The sequence below is a fragment of the Ascaphus truei genome, chromosome 6, assembly GCF_040206685.1.
Source record: "Ascaphus truei isolate aAscTru1 chromosome 6, aAscTru1.hap1, whole genome shotgun sequence".
Lineage (NCBI taxonomy): Eukaryota > Metazoa > Chordata > Amphibia > Anura > Ascaphidae > Ascaphus > Ascaphus truei.
In genome coordinates, this window is record NC_134488.1 from 91,344,644 (window position 1) to 91,368,391 (window position 23,748).

The 23,748-nt window shown below is 44.7% G+C and overlaps 1 protein-coding gene across 2 annotated transcripts; it reads left to right on the forward strand.

The window, feature by feature from the left end:
* The first annotated feature begins 556 nt into the window (after window positions 1-556).
* EFHD2 (EF-hand domain family member D2) lies at window positions 557-22,553 on the forward strand. Of its 2 annotated transcripts, XM_075603188.1 has the most exons (5): window positions 965-983; window positions 8,893-8,967; window positions 11,185-11,332; window positions 12,976-13,110; window positions 22,201-22,553. In XM_075603188.1, the coding sequence occupies exons 2-5, from the start codon at window positions 8,957-8,959 to the stop codon at window positions 22,333-22,335; spliced, it is 429 nt and encodes a 142-aa protein (XP_075459303.1). In that variant the 5' UTR covers window positions 965-983; window positions 8,893-8,956; the 3' UTR covers window positions 22,336-22,553. The 2 variants fall into 2 exon arrangements, with proteins under 2 accessions (XP_075459302.1, XP_075459303.1); XM_075603187.1 differs by lacking the exon at window positions 8,893-8,967 and having other exon boundaries at window positions 557-983.
* Window positions 22,554-23,748: the final 1,195 nt, after the last annotated feature.

The window sequence follows — 23,748 nt, forward strand, 5'->3', positions numbered from 1 at the left end:
CGCTACGATGGGCAGTCGGCCAAGTAACATGCAATTAAAGATGCCCTGGTTCAAGATACCCTTCCTGTGTGAGTCTGGAGTTATTCCACAGGAAGATGCACCTAGGAGTTCCCCGTCAGATACTCCTCCCTGCTGCCGTAGGGATCCTGATGGGGTGGAGGCGCTGTACCAAATGTGAGTAGGACTCACAACACTACCTCAGATGCCTGTCATGGTGACATTCCCCATTACCAACCAGCGGGAGACTAAGGAGTCCTGTTGCCAGCAGGTGCACAACAACACACATACGTGTAATTGGGAGCAGATTACATCCACAGGGGCCAATATGAGATTGGGTGGGTGTCTGACCGTTACAACTACAATTACTTCTCTCTCACTCAACAAATTCAATGTAAGAATAGATGATATATTACAGATGTACAAGGTGTGTAGTGATGAGATGTGAGCAGGAACATAACCCATCATCATCATGCTGGACCACTACAGGGAGTCTGAGCAGCCAATCAGCGTGCAGTACACGCATGGAACAGGTTGGACGTGACGCACTCTGCAGTCACGTGACCCGGCAGCTCGCCGGTGCCGATGTAGATAGTAGCTCATGTAACCGCGACAGGTGTCGGGTGTCGGGGGGTGAAGCGGCCAGGACGGAGGGAGAGGGAGGGGACCCGTGGCACATTTAAATCGCAGAGCACGGGAACACAAGCCATGGCGGTCGACGAGCTGGCATCCAGGCTGAACAGGCGACTGAGGATCGGGGCAGGGGAGCCGGAGGATGTGTCGGATGATGAGCGGTGTCACCGGGAGCACGGGAATAACGCGGGCCCGGAGCTGAGCGCCCAACTGCAGAGGAGATCAGACCTGAGCGATGAGGCCGGGGCCGGGGAGAGGCAGCAGCCGCCCTGCAGGAGGGTCTTCAACCCATACACCGAGTTCAAGGAGTTCACTAGGAAGCAGATCAAGGACATGGAGAAGATGTTCAGAGAGTGAGTGATGGGGGAGGGGATTTAATGCCTCTGGGGGCCCCAGTTTACGCTTACCCTCTTCATTCCCAGAGGGATCGGCAATGCGTGCAAGGGGTTAATATGTGCTCCCCTACTCGCCCCGATAGAAAAAAGTTAATATCTGCACCCTCTCTGTGAAGGGCTTAAAATAGGCTTCCCTGGTACGGAGAGGGTTAATATGTGGTGGCCCCCACCCCCCTCCTTTGGCAATGAAGTGGTTAATCTCTGCCCTGGTTTAAAAAAAAAAAAACCTGTGTGTGTGTGTGTATTCATTTTTGATTATTAAAGCTCGGCTAAGTGTGTGTGTGTGTGTGTGTGTGTGTGTGTGTGTGTGTGTGTGTGTGTGTGTGTGTGTGTGTGTGTGTGTGTGTGTGTGTGTGTGTGTGTGTGTGTGTGTGTGTGTGTGTGTGTGTGTGTGTGTGTGTGTGTGTGTGTGTGTGTTCTCCCAGTATCCTATACCAATTATTTAAAAAAAAATGTTTTCCCACTGAGGTTTCCGGACCACTCTTGAGAGATGTATTATTATTATTTTTTTTTTTTAATATCATTATGGTTAATGTGTATGCCATTTACTACAGGGGGAGATAGGATCCCATTCATTTGCTGTGGTGTAATTCCCAATAGCATTGAATGGCTGGAAATCTTTCCTTACTAGCAGCATTTCAGGGGAAGATTATCAACAAATGTACCAAACCCCTTTTACTACTGGAGGGGCCAGCAATGAGTTGGGGGCCCCTCTAACAGTGTGGGGGTCAACTGCCGTATTTAGTAAATATTTGCTAAACTCTAGGGCATTTTACAGCTCATTCACTTGTGGGAAATAAGGTGTTCTCTAGATTAGCACCTCTTGGTAAATATGCCCTGTGATATCCTGCCTCTGTCACCCCAGTTCCCTAACTGCACCATTGTAATAAACCATGCACATCTCTGCCATTTAAGGTCTTTGAGCCAACCACTCTATTTTCTTCATTATTTAATAAGACATCTGATTTTATCGTCGAGAGGCAGCAACACAGGGCACAGCGTATAATAATAATAATTCCTCAGTATTTGCTAGTAGTTATGTGCCCATATCAATGATTAAATGGGAACAATGCTGGGAGTTAGGAGTAAACATTTATCTGGTTCCAAGGCGGTAGTTAAAGGGTTATTTGTCCCTGCATAGGCATCTGTTTGAAATCCTTCATTGTTTTTTTCTATAGGGAGCTTGTATTAGCTTCTAATGTCATATGTACCTAGTGCTGAATTCTGTCTTCAACTGTAAGGAACTGACGCTCTTCTATAGTATTTTTCTAAGACTATATTTTAGTAGTGACCAAGGTCATTGGGTAGTGTATATTAAATATAGGTAATGCTGCAATGAAAATACTATGCATGTACGCACAGGAAAGACCTTCATTCACATAGAACCTTGCTGCGCTATAGCATTACAACAGACTGCAGGCATCAACTACCACTGCATATAGTACATCACTCAATATGTGATTACAAATATAGCATCGAAAATGGGGGATCATAGGGAACGGGTTTGTTTCCGTAGGAAGGGAACAGTGGTATATGGCCATACTGCCATCAGTGCATATATCCGATTCGTTTTATCAGACGATGAACAGATATGTTCTTTTAAATATAGATACAATTTTCTTTCAAATGGAAGTGGATGTTTTTAGGTCTCATAAAATAAGTGTAGTACTCATTACCTCCGGTCTTTGAACAGATTGGGATTAATGGGCAGTCATTACAAATAATTAATAGAGTTAAATTAATCTTACATATTTCAGAGGTTTTTATGCAGGAGCTTTCACATTCAACTGTCTTATAAACTCCAATGTCCCATAAATTGATGTCACAAATTGGTTAGGCTCCAGTAACCTAGGATGAGTCCAACACTTCCCCCCCCCCCCCCCCCCACCCCCCTGCAATGTAATTTCATTAACATCAGACACATGTCGGACACCACAAAAGCAGTGCAGAAGGTTTGTAGTGGTTTCTACAGGGACTTCCAGTTGTCACCATGGATCATAGAGACAATATCATGAAGCGGCGCTCTAATAGTCGGCAACAGGCTGTTTGCTCTGAACATGATCTGTTAGTGCAGCGGTGGGAAACTCCAGTCCTCAAGGGCCACTAACAGGTTCAGTTTTCAGGATATCCCTGCTTCAGCACAGGTGGTAGTCTTCAACTGAGCCACTGATTGAGCCTTCTGTGCTGAAGCAGGGATATCCTGAAAAACTGACCTGTTAGTGGCCCTCAAGGACTGGAGTTAGCCATCCCTGTGTTCATGGATTAACCCCCAGGTTTCTGTTAATGGCAATAGGCTCCTTAGAGCAAACCACGCTGTTCACTATTTCTTTCATTTTAATTTTGTTCTTACTTGCTCTATCCCAATCTGTTTTCTTTTCTAAATCTGATTGTCGTCTTTTTTTTTTTTTTTACATTTAGAAAAAGCAGGACATGGCAATCTTAGGGGGCAAGATGCTACCATTATATTAATTACACTCCTGTAGTCTTCTGGTGGTGGATTGTTGCTTTTTAAAGCTGCAGACCAAGCAATATCCTACATCTGTGTTTTATTTTAAACATTTTTTAAATCACTTCTGTACTATGAGAAAATGCTTGTAGCATTTTTATTTAAAACCACAATTACATTTTGAATGTATTCTAATGTAACAAGCATTTTTTATTTCTATAGTAACCATTTACAAAGTCACATCCCTTCATCTTCTGAAACAGGCTCCGGCACACTCCATTTTGAGCCCTGTCCTCTATCTCAGGGGAGTGCAGACTGGGGGTCGTGCCAGGTGTTTCGGGGGGGGGGGGTAGGGGGCACGGCGGTTGCAGAGGCCCTGCGCTCTTCCTCAAGGCATTTAAATTAAATTCCAGGGGATCGCGTGACTCCTCTGCAACTATCCTTGCCTTGTCTTCGGCAATGCGGTTTCACGTGACCCCGCAACGTCATTTGACGCAGGAGACAAGGTAAGGGAGGGTGACACGAGCAGGGAGGGAAGAAGGGAGGGGGCGCAGCTGGGAAAGATAGAGCAGGAGTGCGCTATCTAGGACATGATCTTACCCACAGAACTTTGGATCTTTGGTTCTCTTCTGCTGCACTGACAGCCATTTAGTGAACCCCCCAAGCCAAATCTTCGACGATCGATCGGCAACATAGCTAATTACTTATCATTGTGTGGATTGTATTGATACACATAATAAAGGGGAAATAAATAACATTTAAAAAAAAAATGTTAAAAAAATAAACGGCCGCTTGGACTGCTGCTTTAAGGTGCATTATTAGGTTTTTGGAGTGCCTGGAACAAAATGGCAGGAGTATACTACAAACTGCATCATTTTCAAAGTCGGCAAGGGATACCTTTTTTTGTAGAGTCAGGAGGCTAACAGTCTATTTTGTTTTTTAGTCCTTTATGATCTCCACAGAAGCGACTATTTTATGTTGTTTTTCAAGGCACACTAAAGACACAGTTGCCACTGGGCTTTAGAGGCAGGTGTAGCTGAAACACAATTAACATTGACAGATGCACAGTGTAATTATATCTTAAGATAATTCATCTGTGCAGTAACAAATAGCCTAGGCATTGATGAGCTTGTATAATGTTACTAGGTAAGGTTGAGTGAATCAAGGTGAGTGTTAATTACAGAGTAGAGTGTTAAGCACAAAATATAGATTTTGTAATAACGCATTCTTAACCATTCTATATGTAGTCATTCCTGGGTAGGCTAGATCTTTAGAGAGGGGAAATGTGTACATACAGTGGTAGACACATTGGGGATCAGTAAATGGTTCTTGGGAGGTGGGAGCCACATCTGGGGTTTTGAGTGAGGTCATATTATATACCGGTATCAGTATATCTAATCTCTAACGTAATTTCTGGTCTCAGCAAATTCAGAGATCCAGGGGTCCCATACATTCTTGCATTTTGGTAGAGAATATTTCAAGTAGGCTGTGAGTTTTTCCATAGCCATGGTTTCCCATAGGTTATTCTTGATCTGTCCCAGGGTAAAGACTATCTGGGATTTTCAGTTCCTGGCTATTGACCGTTTGGCTGATATACAAATATGGGCTATGATCTTGGATTTGGACCTGTGTAACTCTGGTATAGGTTAGAGCAGACACCATCGGTCTCATGAAACAACATCAATATTAAAAATGTGGGCAAACAGACTATCTTCCAGAAGGAGATAATTTTAGGACATGACCACCAAATGTGGGGCATTTTGGCTTCTTGGCCACACCCTCTCCAACACCTATCTGAGTAGCTAGGATACACTGCTTATCAGGGGTGAAAACACTGGAATAGAACCTTGTAGGATCTCTCCTTGGCCCGTGTGTTCATGGAAGACTTTTTAGTGGCCTCCCAGATTCGGTCCAGCCTTCAAGGTCTAGTTTTAGAGCTTTTTCCCATTGAACCATGTGTATGTTCTGATTCTTTCAAAGAGGACAGGAGCATGTGGGCATGAAGTGCAAAGACATTCCGTATGAGGTTTGCGGCAAGAGGAAATAGTTATGTGACATCTTATAATCACAGAAATATTGAAAGGCTTTACATTGATTTTGTTGTAGGAAGTCTCGGATAGGGAACTCCAAGGGTGGAACAGGACCAGCGGGCACCGGGAGGAGATAGCTCATGTATAGACCTGTTTTGGTCTCAAAGTTCGCATACATATCGTAGTATAGGGTGGGGGTCTAGGGAACCATAGAATATCCTTTAGTCTGGCTGGGACACACATGCTTGCGTCAATGTCCACCCATCTTTTCACTAATAATTTGAAATGTTCTGGAAACAGAATTCTCCAGTCAAACTGGTGCGGTATCTATGTATGTATATTTGGGGTTTATGGTTCCATAGAATTTGTATTGAATTCGACCTGTAATTTAGAAATATTGTTTTTCGGCACTTTGATCAGGATGACGTGAAAGTAATACAGCACTTTTGTGAGAGTGAACATTTTGAATGCTGCTAAACAACCAAATCAAGACCATTCATACCCTCTCTATTCTGATAGAAGTTTTATATAGTTGTGGAAAGTTGTGTTTATCTAAAGAGCCATATAGGGTGGTTATATTTACTTCCAGATATTTCAAGCGGGACTCGTACCAGGAAAAGTCAGTTTATTTTTAGACATTTCTTTTTAGGTGGGGGGACGTGTAGGCTGAATACTTTGCCGTGCTAATTTTGAAATTCAAGAGTTCGCCTAAATCTATGTATAACTTAGGGAGTGATGTTAGGGGTTTGCTCTCGATCAAAATGATGTAGTCTGCGAACAAGCCCAGCTCATATTGATTTCGCCCAATTATGATACCTGTTGTTGTGTCATTATTTGCTCAAATCTTATTCGCTAGGGGGTCCAGCAATAGCACAAAAATAAGCGGGGATAGAGGGCAGCCCTGTTTAGTCCCATTTTGGCCTTTACATTCCGCCTCTTCACCCATGGATGGGTATAGGCGACTTCCACGGAAAACTTCACTTTAAAAAGATCCATGGAAGTTGTTTAGCTGGATATACCCAAGGGGACGCTAGGCCCAAGGGTCATTTTGGCTTTTAATTGGGGTAGATTGGTAACCCCAAAAGGAGACATTTGCCATGGGATGAGTATAGGACCTTTTATTGCCGATAAACATTTGGGGCCAAATTCTGCTTTTCTAGGACTTTGGCGCCTTTTCAGTGTCTAAACTTATAACCACTGCTGGTGGTTTTTTTTTTTTTTACATGTTTTACATGGTGGATCACATTGGTCAATCTACTTGTATTATCCGAAATCCCACTTGATGGGACAAATCCCACTTGATCCGGGTGTACCATTTCTAGTAGGTAATTGTTTAGCCTAATAACTTTGATTTAACATACATTTTCAAGTCCATATTCAGCAATGAGATTGGTCTGTATCTGGCACACTTGTTCTGGTCTTTGTCCTATTTGTATCGCTACAATCGTATTTCGGACTTGGAGTGGGGGCATGGTGTATCCAAGAGGAATTTATTCAAAAGTGGTATCGGGTAGGAGCAAGTGGGTACATTTTCTTATAGCAGCCGTTCGAGAGACCGCCGGGTCCTGGTGTTTTATTGCTCTTTACGGATTGAATAACTTCTAGAATTTCTTTAGATGTAATTGGCTGTTCTAAGGCTATCTTATCGGGCTCGGATAAAGATCTGTCTTGGTTCTCTATTGAGTCTATCCTAGTGGCCATTGCCTGAGGAGCCGCCCTTTGCAATGGTGTGTTGTTTTTTCATAATAAAGATTATACAATTCTGTATAATTCTTTGAAGCAGTCACAAATATTCCCTGCGTCAAAGATCAATGTTCCTGCCTTTCCTCTGACAGAATTGATCGCATTCATTGAGGGAATTTCTCTTTTTATAAAGGTTCAAGTCGTGAACCAAAACGTCCATCTATTAATAAACTATTTGTCACTTTATTATAACAAAGACCTCTGGAATGCTGTTGTGTTCTACCTTTTGGATGAACTATATCTTTAATTTAGCTACCAGGAGGGAGTCGGCCTTGTTGGCTTTAGTGGGATATTTTTGTTTGTGCCATCTAAGGGTGTGTTTGTGTTTTTTATTTATTTATTTTTTTTGCTCAGTATGGCCTATCAAAGTAAATTTGTCTGTTGTCCAACCCTGATTATTTTATCTTTTGAGAGCCTTTGTTGGTTTTGACTTGTTCTACTCTTCAAGCTTCTCTAAGGCTGCGTCCATAGAAGGACAAGCAGCGCTGAGGCGTGCGGATGCTCCGCGCTGAGCCCCTGCATCCTCAATGAGGATGCCTTGAGAGGGGGCTCACGCGAGCGTCCGCAGGCGTGCTGAGGCTTTGGAATTTTCAGCCGACAGCCAGGCTGTTTTTCAGCGCGCTGTCGGCTGAAAACATCCAATCAGGCTGAAGCAGTGTCAACGTCACGGTGCCGTGACGTTGACATCAGTGCGTCGCGGGCGATTGGCCCAGCGACGTCACTGCCCCGTCTCCAACCACCTCCCCCCGGCTCCCTTCGCGCACGCTGGCTCGCCTGCAAGTCCATGGAATCGCGCTGACTTCAGCAGGCGAGCCTCAGCGTCAGCGCGCCTCCGCTCTGCTGAACCCTCTATGGCCCCGGCCTAATGTGTTGGTTTCTCTGTCTAATCTTCTTTTTGTTATGGGAGAAGATACTAATAGAGACTCCTCGGATAATCACCTTGTGTGCTTACCATAAAGCTGCAGCAGAGACGGTACCTGTATTGATTAGCTCAAAATAATTTCTAATGTTTGTTTCTATTTCTTTTCTAGTATCTGGGTTACATAATATAGTTTAATCTAACCTCCATCTAAATTGTCCCATTATTTGACTTAGGCCCCCGAGCTAAGATGGTCCGACCATGTTCTAATACAGTACTTGATCTGAGATGTCAGGAGTCTGAGTGTTTTTATCGATCAAAAAAGAATCTAGTCTTGAATATGATGGATTTGGGAGTAAAAGGAGTAGCCTTTCGCAGTAGGAAATGACTGTCGCCAGGTGTCTGATAGTCAAAAGCGTGCAGAAATCTCTGCCTCTGGAAGCTTGCTTTTCTCTCTGGTGCTCGGGGCTAATTTATTGGAGTATTTTTTAAAACATATTTTTTATCTAGTAGGAAGTCCAGTACCGCGTTGACCTCCGTGTATATCACCTCCAATAATCAAATGTCCTTAATTAAGTCTTTTCATTTCTAAGGCCAGGGCTTCAAAGAACATCCCCTGCTGAGTGTTGGGGGGCATATATGTATATATGTTCACCAGTGGGACCTCAGAGTTCTCGATTTTTAAGGTGTTTAAGATAATGTATCTGCCCTCAATGTCACAAGTTAATGAGCGTTCCTGAAATACATGTTTGTTAATTAAAATAGCTACCCCTCTTGTCTTGTTTACAGCTGGTGAGTGGAATCTTCACGGAAACTGAGAATTTCCGATCAGTCGGGTATCCTTCTGCACCAGATGAGTTTCCTGTAAGAAAACTGTTTGACTTTGAAATCTCCTCCTGAGATCTGCAAAGAGGAGTCGTCTTTCTTTTGTGGGATGTTAAGACCTTTGGCGTTATAATAAATGTTGTCGCCATCAAGATTGTGGGTGTCTGACTGTGTCTTGATGGGAGCCGTGGGATTCATGGCTGTCTTCTGGGAGAGGGATGCACCTCTGAAAAAGTGGGGGCTGACGTTTCCTGAATACAACAATTCACAACTCATTTAAGGGACTATGCTGGGGTGTGATAGAAATGGGGGGGGGGATGTGGCTCAGGAGAGGGGGGGGATTTATTGGGGAGGGTGTTTTTATCTGTTTCCACAGGGGTGTGTGACTACTTGCACTTCATAGCGCAATAGTTCTGCCCAGAGCCCCCAATTTAGGGCTCCTCTGGGTCATCTCTTGGCCACCAGTGGAGGGCAGGCGCCAGCCAGAATCCCTTGGCTGGAGGGCTTACCTGGAGACGGGATTATCTGGGCATCTCCAATACTATGTGTTTCCCCAGGGTCTGGGGCGGGGGGTGCCTTTCTGAGGGGTTGGGTACTCTAGGATCGTACCCGAAGCCCCCGGCTCGCTTTGAATTTGTGGGCCGTAGGGGCATTGAGACCTCATTGAATCGTACAACTATAATATATAACGTAATATTTAGACATCAGATAATATAACATTAGATAACTTTCACTTTTAAGCTACTTAACGGCAGAAGAAAGGTCTGAGTAGACAGCAGGATCCGCAGGCCAAAACTTTATGGGCGGGATCAGTGGAGGGTGGGATTGGGTTTAAAAAATAAATTTAAAAATTAGGACGCATATTGTCTTGGATTGCCAAAGGCATAGGCCTCAAGGTCCTAAGAGCCAGCAGTTGAAGTCAGTTTCAGGACTTGACTAGAGCGAGAACAGCACCCTTTATTTAACTAGAGTGGTGGGACTGAGGATCGAGATCCTCCTAATCGCCTTGGTAGGACTCTGGTCTCTGCTGTCTCTTGGACTTGGGACCATTTATCTGCGAGGTGATCACTGAGGCCTGTATCGAGTCTCGTTCCTGGGTCTTGGAGATCTTTTGGCTTTGAGGAAGTCCTAGCCTTCTTTCTTGGTCGTAATTGTCGTGGTTGTGCCCTCTCAGAAAGCAATGAATTTGAAGGGGAAGCCCCATATATACTGAACCTACCGGTTCCGGAGTTATCTGTTGTAAGCCTCTTCTTTTCAATAGAAATATGGGCGACCGGTCCCTGCATATTCGTTGTTGGCTTGTCTCATATGTAATGGCAGGCATATCTCTTAATCTTTTGGAGGACGGCATGTACCGTCTGATAAATGTGGAGCCTCAAGATGACGTCTCGGGTGTTCCATGGGTCTTGCTGCTAAGGTCCCGTGGATTCTATCCGTGAGAAGCTTTTCTTTAGGTATGTTTGGCAAGAGCTCCCCCGAAAATCTCACTACGGGCTTGCACAAGATCCTTCAGCCTTCCGGTTGCGTTTGTCCTATCCCCTAGGTCAGTCAAATTGTGTCTAAATTTGGAAAACGTTTTGCTGGAATGTGTGCTTCATTACTTGACGTAGAGCTTTCATGTTGGCTTTGACGTCTCCCATCGTGGCCTGATCCTCATCTGATCTGGGCTCTGGTGCAGAGTCTGTATGCGGAGGTCCGCCACCTTGTAGGCGTTCTAAAGAATTGGGACACTTCTTGCGAGGATCTTCTGGGCCTCTGTTTCATCAGCGGGTCTTGAGGGAACTTCCCCCACAGTCAGTTTTATATAATTATCATTTTTGCCGGCTTTTTAGACGGCGGTGAAGCTTTCCTACATGGAGGCCATCTTGGATGCCGTCACTCATGCACGCCCACTTTTTTTGTTCTTGTTTAATACACTTATGCACACAATGATTTATCTTCCCAGGAAGCAAATACAATAGTGACAACTGTATCTATTTACACAGAGCTCAGTACTAGAGGCAAGGAAGAGAAACGCAAAATAATTTTTTTATTGAACGTGGAGTACATATGTACCTGGCCATTTTACTTGAGTTTAAGAGCAGTTTTTCAGGACAGACATATATTTGGGGGATTTTACTAGCCAGGAGATATCTATATATCTATATTCACAATTATTTTCTCCATCCAATAACAATATTTCAAATAAATTCTTTGTTCTTGCTGTTTCCTAATGTGATTGGTAATGTTGAATTCTGTTTTTGTCTCCTGCGATAGGTATGATGCAGGCAAGGATGGGTACATAGATCTCATGGAACTGAAACGGATGATGGAAAAGCTTGGAGCACCGCAAACACATCTTGGTCTCAAAAACATGATTAAAGAAGTGGATGAAGATTTTGATGGTAAACTCAGCTTCAGAGAGGTGAGGCTGTGTTCAAGTGTGTGTGTGTGTGTGTGTGTGTGTGTGTGTGTGTGTGTGTGTGTGTGTGTGTGTGTGTGTGTGTGTGTGTATATATATGTAGACATCTGAATGATGTAGTAACCCCTTCAGTGCCCGAGGCACCTGCAATGCATTCCCCAGAATAGGTTGCAGAACTAAATCTTAACCAATGACCGTTCCATTATATCTTCTTTTTAATATAAAAAAAAAATATCTCAGATAATTTGACTTGTTTTCTTTAGCTAGTACAGTGCATGTGATGCTTATGTAATTAATTTATTATTGGTGTATACAAGTGTTTTAGAAGAACAGACTTCTGCGGTGTCTAAAGCTTGTGTATGACATCCAGGTGGCCATGTAGATGTTTCTTTATTGAATTTATGGCATGCCTGTATCAAATGGATGGCTGAATAATCTCTTGGAAATGAAACTTCTCCGACGTTCCCTAGACATAGGGTGTCCAGATGTCCCGGTTTTTAGAGCTCTGTCCTGACTTTTTCAGGTGCAGTCCCAGGTTTTTGGTCCCCCTGGCGAGCGCCGACTGCGCATGCGCAAAGATCGCTTGCTGACCGCGCATGCACGTGCGTTTCACGGCTGCTCATGTGCATGCAGGACTGGCAAGTGCCGATCACGCGTGTGCGACATTTGTCCTGGGTTTTGCCGGGTCAAATATGGTCACCCTACCTATACACAGCCATACTTCTATCAGCAAAGAGTCAATGCAGAGTCTATGCCATCGGTGGCCAACTCCCAGTCCTCGAGGTCCACCAACAAGTAAGGTTTTAAGGCCATCAGCACAGGTGGCTCAATTGACTGAGCCACTTATTGAGCCACCTGTGCTCAAGCAGGGATATTCTTAACCTGACCTGTTGGTGGCTCTTGAGGACTGGATTTGGCCACCCCTGGTCTATGCAATTGCTGTGGTCTGCTTTGTGCATGTTAATACTTCTCATAATGTGTACTTGAGTACATCCACAGGGACATAATTGAAACGTAAGTAATATTAACAATAAAGCTACCAAAAACATGTGTTCAATGACTATATGATGAAACATGACTTTTTCACAGACTGCAAAGTGAAAACCACTCTTTGCCGTAAATGGGGCATGAAATACAACTGTAATATGTTTTCTGCAGAAAATGTCTGCACTGTACTACAAGAAGCTCTGCTGATATTATAGATCATATGAACATTGTGCCATTAACAGCAACACTAAGGACTTTCAGAGCTGGGTTATTTTTTTGCTGTACACATCAGCAAGATGCCCAGTACAGAGATTCTGCGCATGAACCACATGGACATTGAGCAGTAGTTTCAGCCCTAACACATATAATCAGGTTTGTTTTAACTGCTTTGTTTCCAGAGAAACCCACAATGCATTGCTTTGCTTCGGAATGCATTTAAGACTCTAGAGAGCTCCATTTTAACCCCCTGTGCACTTATTATTTCAAACGCCTATATCTCCCGAACAGAGCCTTCGATTTTAAAATTAAAAAAGGTATTGAAAAAGGCAAGAGATCTCTCAAAGTAAAAAAAATAAAATGCTAGACTGCTGCTCCATTATATTTTCATTTATGCATATACATTCCATTTCTTAAAAGCGTACTTTTTCTCTCTCTTTAAGTTCCTTTTAATCTTCCGCAAAGCTGCTGCAGGGGAATTGCAGGAAGACAGCGGGCTTCATGCTTTAGCAAGACTGTCAGAGATTGATGTCTCCATTGAAGGGGTTAAAGGAGCCAAAAGTTTTTTTGAGGCGAAGGTAAGAAGCCTATGCAACTAGATCCTTTTTATATATAGCAGCAGGGGTGCTCAAGTACAGTCTTCAAGGACTACCGATGGGCCAGGTTTTTAGGACAATACATGCCTAATCACATTCTCAGTAATGGTTATGGCTTGGTTAAGTATGTTTATTAGGAAAGTCATGAAACCCCGCTCTCCGAGTTCAGCTCCATTCCTCCCGCAGGGTTAGACCCCCTCACTACTGGGGAGAGGTCTTGGGAGGTATAATCTGCCAACAAGCAGGCGCGTGCTTCCTCCAACTCAGTAATGATAATTTTCATGTAGTGCTTTTGTCCCAATGGGTCTCAGCGCTTCACACTTGCAGTATAGTGCGCCTAAGCCACAGCAGACAAGAGTTCCACGGAGGAAAAACCGGTGCACAGCCCAAGGAGGCAAAGCTGGACTACGTGACCATTCAAAAAAGGTTTTATTGGTTAAAAATCATAACGGTAGAATGCTGGCAGATCCTCTAATGCGTTTCACGAACAGGGCGCTTCGTCAAATGGTCACGTAGTCCAGCTTTCCCTCCTTTTTGGCTGTGCACCGGTTTTTCCTCCGTGGAACTCTTGTCTGCTGTTTGCTGTGCCCGGGAGCACGCCGGTTTGCTGTACCGGCTGCATTCGTATTCATGGTTCTGCCTGGCTAAAGCTGCACAATACTTCCAAGTCCAGCGTGATCATCCACTCCAGAGTTTGCCGTGGGTGCCTATCCTAAACCGGGACTGCTTCAAAATCGGGAGGGTTTAAACAGCGTTTTTGGTTCTTAACCGCTAAGCCAGTTGTATGGGATTTTTTTTTACCTTAAGGCAGGGGTTGCAAACTTTTTTCCCTGCGCCCCCTCTCACCCCCACTTACCACGGCTCCGGCATCATGATGTCACGTGACATCAAATAACCTTGCGGCATGGTTTGATGCTGCGTTGCCATGGCGACACGTGTGGAGCCACGGTACATAAAGGTTTACAGAGTCCCTGCAGCTCCCCCAGCACTTAATTTAAGTGCCTTCGTGAAGCGCACAGGGCCTCTGTAAACCCCGCGCCCCCCGGAGGCAGTCTCGCGCCCCCCTGGGGGTCACGCCTCCCAGTTTGCACACAGCTGCCTTATAAGGGTGCACATTGCTCCTGTACCTATGTGTCTTTCATTCCTCCCTCCCCCTCTGTGGGTTATAGGGATGTCATTGTGATATTATTGCACTCAAATTGGATTTGCACCACAAATAAACATACACTAGAAGGAATTGCAGCATTACAGCATTCTACATAACAAGTTTCTGGAGCACCGGATTGCTGGACTAGTTCACAGTTCACTACCAAACGCCTAAGCCACAGGGAGATAAAGTGACGTGCCCAAGGTCACGGAGAGCTGACACTAGCAATCTTACCAGGATCCTGATTCTTTACTCACTGAGCAGTAATAGTCCTGAAAAGGAGTATGGTGCTCAACTGAGGATCAGGACATATGATTCTCATATTTTAGAATGAAATAACGAGGATCCCCTTTATTAAATGACCATAATGCGGTGGATCATGTGGCCTGTGTATGGAAGATAGCGCCTACCTGGATCTTTTCATAATAGAAAAAAAGCACAGCAACCAGGAATAACGGCATCACAAATTTCTTCTCCCAAACGTATAGTTAATAACACCGCCTCATATTGGCAAACAGTCCAGGCACAATTCTTAAAGATATCAGAATACTCCCATGCTGTAGGGAGTATAGCTGATTAGTTTTGTAGGTTAAAAGGGAAACTCCGGTGTGCAAATCAGCTGGAAAGAGGAACAAAGATGAAAATGGAGAGATGCTGTGCATCACCAATGATGAAGTGGAGAGGGTAAATTCCAATAAAATTGTATTTAATTGGTCATGTGCAAAAAATTGGAGGCAGAGCCGAGACAAGTGTCCCTGGCCTGGTGGCAGTTTGGTGCCCGGCCGGCCAGTTAGCTTTGCAAGTTGGGCCTCTTTCGACGGGCCCGGCTGCTGGTCCTCTCGTTGCCGCCAGGCTCCGGCTCTCCCAAGCCGCGGGCCTCCCTCACTGACACCAACACTGTCCCACGGCGAGCCTCTGTCGGGACTTGCTACGCCTCTGACGTCGGCAAGTGCCGGAGGCAAGCTGGGCTCTGTTTCCAGCGTGCACCAGCATGAGATGGGGGGGTGTTGGTAACTAGTTTTGGGCTCTGTGAAGTATGTCTGTGGCCCTCATCGGAGGTACGCATTTCGTAACATCTTGATAAATCACCTCGTGCGAAACGCGTAGGGGGTTCTTTTGTACCTCTGATTTTTGTACATGACCAGATCAAATTTTATTGGAATTTGCCCTCTCCACTTTTCATCATTGGTGGTGCATGGCATCTCTCCATTTTCATCTTTACTCACTCAGTCACTCCTCCCTTGTTCAACTCTCCATTGTCCATTAGCACTGCACCTGGTCTACAGAAAGACTAGCCCTCTGACTGGCCACTCAGCCATTGTTACTGGCCCAGGCATACAATGAGTGTCACTGATACATACAATAAATGAATCAAGCAGCATAAATTATACTATCAAGGTTGGGGGGCATATTACACCCCCCTGGAATGGCACATTAGACCTTTCAGTGGGTCGCCATCTTGACCGACAGAGGCAGAAAGTGGGCTTACCTTTATTTGGGAATTCCATGCAACCTCTGCAGTCGCACCTTCCCCTCTCAAGATGAGGCCCCTGGTGTGGCTGGCAGCCCGGGTCAGTGGGAGTCCTTGGCTGTTGCAGCGGGCATGGATCGTCCTGCCGGGATAAGCCATCGGCATTTCCCTGTATATGGTGTATTGTGAAAGTATATTCTTGCTGTGCCAAACTCCATTGCAACAGTTTCACGTTTTCCCGAACATCAGGTGTTGCCAGAAGAAGTGTATGTATGTCTTTATATAGCTCCATTAATGTACATAGCGCTTCACAGCAGTAATACACGTGACAATCCTATAAATAATATAAATAACACAAAGGGGAGAAGTGCTTCAGACATAAAAGTACCATTTAGGAAAAGGAGTCCCTGTTCCGAAGAGCTTGGTCCAATCTAATTGGTTGTTAGGAAGAACGTACAAAGACAGTAGGAGGACTTTCTGGTAAGTGTGTCGGCAAGGGGCCAGGGTTTGTTTTGAGGGGTAAATTATCAGCCATGGAGCTACACATATGCTGTGTTTAAGCAGTTGAGTCTTTAAAGGTGGATTGAGAGGGTGGTACTCGGATATTGAAGGGAAGGACATTCAAAAGGTGTGTGGCAGTAAATGAGAGGTTTAAGGTGGGAGAGGGCTTTAGATACAAAAGGGGTAGAGAGAAGACATCCTTGAGCAGAACACAAGAGTCGGGATGGTGTATAGCGAGAAATTAGGGTTGAGATGTAAGCAGGCGCAGAAGACTGTAAAGCTTTAAAAGAGAGGAGAATTGAGTGTGTGATACAGGCTTTGATAGGAAGCCAGGAGACGGATTTCAGCAGGGGAGACGCTGAGACAGATTTCGGAAATAGTAGAGTGATTCTAGCAGCAACACTTAGGCTAGATTGTAGGGGAAACAGATGAGAGGCAGGAAAACCAGACAGCAGGAGGTTACAGCAGTCGAGACAGGAGAGAATGAGGGTCTGTGTCAGAGTTTTAGCAGTCGAGCAACGGAGGAAAGGATGTATCTTGGTAATATTGCGGAGGAAAAACGACAGGTTTTAGCTACCTTTTTTTGAATGTGAGATGGCATTAGAGAGTGACCCCCTAGGAAGTGTGCTTGGGCTACTGGGTGAATGATGGTACTTACAACAGTAATGTGGAAGGAGGTAGTAGGGCGGCCAGGTTTGGGAGGAAGTATGAGGAGCTCTGTTTTTGACATGTTTAAGTCAGCGGAGGGCCATCCAGGATGATATAGATGAGACATTCAGATACTCTGGTTTGTACAGCAGGTGTAAGGTCAGGGGTAGAAAACTACATTTGTGTGACATCAGCATAGAGGTGATATTTGAACATGAAATGTGATTAGGTCACCTAGAGTGTGTGTGAAAAGAGGAGAGGTCCCAGGACAGAGCCCTGGGTACTCCCCACAGAGAGATCGATAGAGGAGGAAGTGTTGGCAAGAGAGACAAAGTATGATGGGAGAGGTAAGTGGAGATTCAGGATAGAGCTTTGTTACGAATGCCAAGCGTATGGAGAATGTGAAGAAGAGGGTTGTTCACAGTATCAAATGCTGCAGAGAGGTCGAGTAATATGAGCAGGGTGTAATGTCCTGTCTTTGGCAGCATGGAGGTCATTAGTTATTTTAGTGAGGGCTATTTCAGTGGAGTGAGCGGATGCTTGACCCTGTCCTCCCCACCCGGCTGAGGATTGCACGATGCCAAAGGTAGAGGAGCCTCTTGTGGTTACCGGACGTTGCAAGAACAGGAGCACTGGCTAAGGTATCTTACAATGGCTGGAGGGCGGTCTCGCCCTCCGGAGACCAGGTCACACTGCGGGTGATCCTGTTGAGGTTCAAGTCAGCCAGGGGCTTAGCAATGGCACTGTAGCGGAGTACAAACTTCCGGTAATACCCAGCTGTCCCTAAGAAAGTGAGGGGAGTCGGCCACCGGAGGTTGGCCTCTACTTTGTCCCGGCTCTGATTTTAGCTGTCTGCTGCCCTCCCGGTATCCCTGATATAGAACCTCGGTCACGCCGAGGTGACATTTGGTGGGCTTCATGGTCAATCTTGCCTCCCTGATCCGGTCTAGTAATGACGCTACAAGCCCTAAGTGCTCGTCCCATGTCTGACTAAACACACATACCTATGCACCCCTTCCAGAAACCTATTTCCCAGGCACTGGAAAGTGGATGGAGTGTTTTTCATCCCAAATGGCATTACGGAAACTCATACAAGCGATTTGGGGTATTGAATGCAGTCTTCCCGTGCCTCGGGGGTTAGATGGATCTGCCAGTACCGCTGGCTGAGATGCATGGTATAGTCTATTCATGTATTCTCTTCGACAGAGGGGAAAAAAGCAGCACTACTGAGGTCTTAATAATGAACTATTTAATTAACAAACAAGACCTCAGGAGTACCGCTTTATTCTCTGAAGAGAATAGACTAAAAAACCCTCACCCTCGTGGGCGTTTGCTGCCAGTTTCGCATAGTTATGATTGCACCTTTTTCTTCTACTCTTGAGGTCCATGGTAGTCAGGTACTTTTCCCCCCAGTGAGTTGATCCATGCGGGGCATCGGGAATGCATCCATCTGGACATTAAGATGCCATTAGTCCACACACAATCTGTTGATTCCATCTTCTTCTTTTTTTTTTTTTTTTTTTTTTGGTAACATGGACTACCAGTGATGACCAGGGACTCTGCGAGTGGAAGATGACACCTAGGGCCAGCATATCTTCAGTTTCCCTCTTGATACTTTGCCGGACCTTGGTAGAGACCCAATAGGCAAAGATAGTGATTAGTGCCTCTGCTACCTTCTTGGCCTCTATGGAGGAGAGCACTACTACATCAGGATATCTTGTGGCAAATCCACCACAGGGAGGATGTACCTATTCCCGGACTGACTCTGGATCATCAGGGGCCCCACAATATCCAGTGTCACTCGCTGGAAGGGTTACTCGATCACCAGTAGCAGTCTTAAGGGTGCCTTTGGATGATCACCATTCCTGCACACTTGCTGGCACGTGTCAAAGGCATGGAAGGTTGCCACTGCATGTGCCACTCCAGTAAAAATTTGGGGTCAGAAAGGCTTTCATTTGAGTCCTGCTAGCAAGATCTCGAGGGCGAAGCGCAGAAGCTGGGCCTGATAGTACTCGGTGATGATGAACTGGTGTTATCCCGTTCAGGGTCTATCAGGAGCATCTGGAATTTGTTCCCGATACAGGAGCCTCGCTTCCACAGTTGCTGATCTGGGCTGAAAAGTGGGCTCTGCAGCACGCTACCTATGGCCTTTAAGCTCTGGGCAGACTGCTGGGCCTCCCTGAAAGTATAACTCTGCTCCGTACCCTCATCCCTAAGCACAGTCCGGGATGGTGGGGGGAAGAGAAGTCTGTCAGATTGGGCTCTCCATGGCTCCTGGTCTCCTCCGGTACATCAGACTGGGGTGGCTCCATAACTCTGGGAGCTTCCAGGCTGATGGCTGCCTGAATTTGGCTTCGGGTGACAGGCTACATAATTGCACACAAGCAACCTTAGGTCATTAGCTCCCACCTTTTTCTATAACCTCAGCCTTCTCCCCAATCGAGAAACTCGTGCCAAATGGTGATGGTGAACCTGGCTCCATCAGCCATAAACGTGAAGAACAGAGAAAAAACAGGCACCGTTGCTCAGGAAGGGGAAAAAAAAGTAATTAAGCCAAGGAGAGGTTTGACCCTTAAAAAAATATATTTAATGGAGCCAGCATACAGATACAGCTACATAACGGGGTACACAGGACCCCCACCAACGCGTTTCGAGCGGAGCGCTTTATCAAGAGTCACCTTGATAAAGAGCTCCGCTCGAAACGCCTTGGTGGGGGTCCTGTGTACCCCGTTATGTAGCTGTATCTGTATGCTGGCTCCATTAAATATATTTTTTTAAGGGTCAAACCTCTCCTTGGCTTAATTACTTTTTTTTGCCCTTCCTGCGCAACGGTGCCTGTTTTTTCTCTGTTCTTCACGTTTATCCTTCAAGAAAAATCGGATGCACACCCCTATCTGGCAGAAGAAGCACATGGGATCACATCCACTCCAAAAAGTGAGTTATTTCTCTATGAACTTTGTAGAATTTTGTATAACTCCAATCTGACATATATGCTGGGACACTTTCTCAAATTCTAAGTGTGGCCCCTTACTGCAGTGTTTGTGGGGGCCGTTACCCACTAGTCAGAGTATATGGAGGAGTGAGTTTCCCATTCATCTCATCAAAAGGGGTTATCATCTCAGGAACAGTTTGTGTATATGAAATTAATATTTATATTCATAAAGGTTTTTCTTAGAAGCACCACACATTTTCATTTTTTCCATCAGCCATAAGCACATCTGTGTGCTGGTCAGGCAAAATCTGGTCCAGTTGGACCAATCTGGGGCGCACAAAGATTGTCGCCGCCATAGAGACCATGGTCAACAGGCAGAGGTGAATCATTCTATTGCACGTGGCCATACAGTACTCTCAAAAGCTATGGGGTGATCCAGATGGATTATCTCGAGTAGGGTTCACTGGCTGATGGTTGATATTCCGGACTGCCTGGTGCTACACTCCTGCAGGTGGCACCCCTGCATACGTGATCGGTCGCAGGTTAGCTGATTGAGTTGCGGAAGGGCAGTCAAATCACATATGCCCTGGCCGACCGCACAAATAACAACATTTCCTGTCGTGCTGGAATTCAGTCAGTCGAGGACGGTTAAAGCTTTGTGCGCTGGAGTTCAGCCGGGACATCTGTTTCGGCCGCTCTGGCCTCGGGATAATCGGCTGCGTTTGGCAGTGCAGGGGAGGGCGAGAAAGTAATCATCCATTTCTGCTGCATGCAGGCTTTCAGTCCATACATCTGGAAGGCATCGACGCAGGAACTGTTCTTTGAACAGATCCTGTAGTTCCTTCACAGTAGAAGGCTCAGTGCCAGCATTACCCTTTAGGTAATGGGTCAAGCATGACACAAATTCAATGTTTGTGTGTGTGTGCTCTCCCAGCAGGCGGGCCACCCTTCCCTCCCAGTTCCCCATTGTCCCCTAGCACTGCACCTGGCCTACACAAAGGCTATCCCTCTGACTCATTGTATCCTGGCCACTTGGCCATTGTTACTGGCCCAGGCATACAATGAGTCACACAGATATATACAATAAAAAGTGACATTTTCCCAGAAACATAAGTTATACATTACCAGGGTTAGAGGTCATATTGCAACCCTAGGATGACACATTAACCCCTTGAATGGGTTGCCATCTTGACTGGCAGAGGCAGCAAGGAAGCTTAACCTTTAATTGGGCATGTCACGCTGCCCCTGCCATCACAATGATGATGGCCAATAGAACCAGATTATTTCTTCTGTTGATGGGTAGAAACGGTGCAAATTGCCAATCATGATTGGCCCAATACTTGCCGTATGTCTGAACAATACTGTAATGTTTGTGCAATGATAGTCACTTTAGCACTGGGTTTGCTGTTTCTCCAGACCATGACATGTGGATCAAAGGGTATAAGCTGACATTATTTATGATGATCTATGATCATAAATTGTACCTTCATTTAACGAATTGCGCCACCTGATGATGGCCTGTATGCCATCTCAATTCCAAAGTACGGGGAAACAGCCTCCGGCGAGGAGACATTTGTTTGTGCAGCCAACACAATACAGACAAACAAACTCTTCAAAGTGCAGGTTTCCTCAAAGATGGATACACAAAGTAGAGCCCTACTCACGAGTTCATAATGAAATTCTCCTTTTAATGTGACAGCCAAGAACAGTGAAAATACTAAGTTTCAGGTCCCTGATGAAAGGTTCAGATGGGACCTGAAACATTGTTTTTCCACTGTTCTTGGCTGTCGCACTAAAAGGAGAATTTCATTATGAACTCGTGAGTAGGGCTCTACTTTGTGTATCTATCTTTGAGGAGAGACCTGCACTTTGAAGAACGTGTTTGTCTGTATGCCATCTCAAAACCACAAATTAATTTCATTTTGTAAAAAATTAAAATCCAGATAACTTGTTCATGGGGCTTATAAAACCCCTAGACAGATTTCAAGATTCAATAATGAATTAGAAAATGTGTCAGAAATGTACACGGTGTAATGCTGGCCTCACGCACTCTTTGGCACTGGAAGAAAAATGCGGAGGAAAATCATTGTGAAAAACACATTCAGGCTTCATCTCCCACTTTGTCCCATCCCAATTATTCCGCAATACCGCAGTATGGAGGAACAGTATTTCAGATACTCCCACTGGGGTTGATCATACTTTTTAAATATGACAGGAGGAGTAATATTAACTCTGCACATTGGTCTCTTAATATTCCCCATTACCACAATAATCCAGTTCGGGGCTGAACTATTTTCACTAGTCTCTAGTTACAGATATTACACTATTTTAGATAAAGATATTAAATACGACCATTTTCTTTGTACATTTCAGGTACAAGCTATTAATCATGGAAGCCGTTTTGAACAAGAAATAAAAGCCGAACAAGAAGAAAAGAAAAAGCAAGCTGAGGACAAAGAACAGAGAAAGGCAGCTTTTAAAGAACTACAATCTGCCTTTAAGCCATAAAACAAAGTACATATTTTCATAGCATGCAGAGAAATAAAATAAAGGAAAATATCTATAAATTATTGCTTAAGGTTGAATGGACCAATAGAAATGACCATTAGTGGTGCCATTTTTTTATTTTTCAGTTGCAGACTCCAATATTTTTTTATGTCATTATAAATGCTGTTTTTGTCAAATGTGTAAATAAAAATGGATCACGGCTCAATCCAGTAACCTTCCTTATTTGTACCTTCTGATAACATTATCCAAACTAAATTGCACGTTATTCAACTTTGTGTTAAATTAATCAATGATGCACTTTGTGTGAATGGAGAATTATGATTCTGATACTTCCAGCCAGTGCATAAAATAAATACCTGTACCAGGAAAAGTCCAGATCTTCTCGACCACTAGTTTCATACACTTTGAAATCCTGTTAAAGCCTGTTAGTCACTGATACACACACACACACACACCCCCAGCCCCATACATTTTCTGTGTGTCTAAAAAACAAAACGGCACATAACCACAGATAAAGTGGGAGTCAAGAGGACTCCTCCCTCTTAATCTTTTCGGTTACCAACCATCTCAAACTTCTGATCATATTAAAGAGAGACAAAGGAGTAACCACCTCCATCAGCACATAGCATGCTTAGTGCAGTGTGATGGGGGAGCACTTCCGATAATCGGAAACAAAATCAGACCGAGTAAATACTTCCCATTGCTTTTGGGGGTTACAATAGTAATACCATCCTTGGAATATTTGCAGGGAGAATATCTTTTTTCCCCCCTCACCCCACCCTAATTTTATGTTGCTAGGATTTTTATGCATTTGTAATCAGGGAAGTGGGATTATTGAAATAAGTTCTAAAAATCAAAAGGAGGCTTAAGCCTCCTGATTTTGAGGGTTTGTGTGACTGCAAATGCTTTTTACATTTATTTTGTTTTAATATTTGTATAGAAAATAGACAATGAAATGCAATAGAACATGACATTGGGGTGATTGTTGTTGGGGGAGGGGGTGAGGGGGGTGAGAAGAGTGGATGAAATGCCACACAATGCCTCTACACAGACACCACCAATTGTGGAGGGATACACTCAAAAAGCTGTAAAGAGCCAATGGTGGGTGGCCATTGTATGACGGTAATAGTCCGGATAACAATGTCATAGAGGCAGTGGGCACTCCATATCAAGCTTAAACAACTCTCATTAGGAGTGCCTGCTCCGTCTATAATTTTATTGATTATGTATATGTTTACTTGTATAGTGCCACCAATGTACATAACGCTTTACAGCAGTAATACATGAGACATAATGGGAAGACTTGAAAGCAAATATTAGGAAAAAGGAGTCCCTGCCCCGAAGGGCTTAAAGTCCAAGTGGTAAGTAGCAAGAATGTACAGGTCGGTAGGAGGGTGTCCTGGTAAGTGAGTA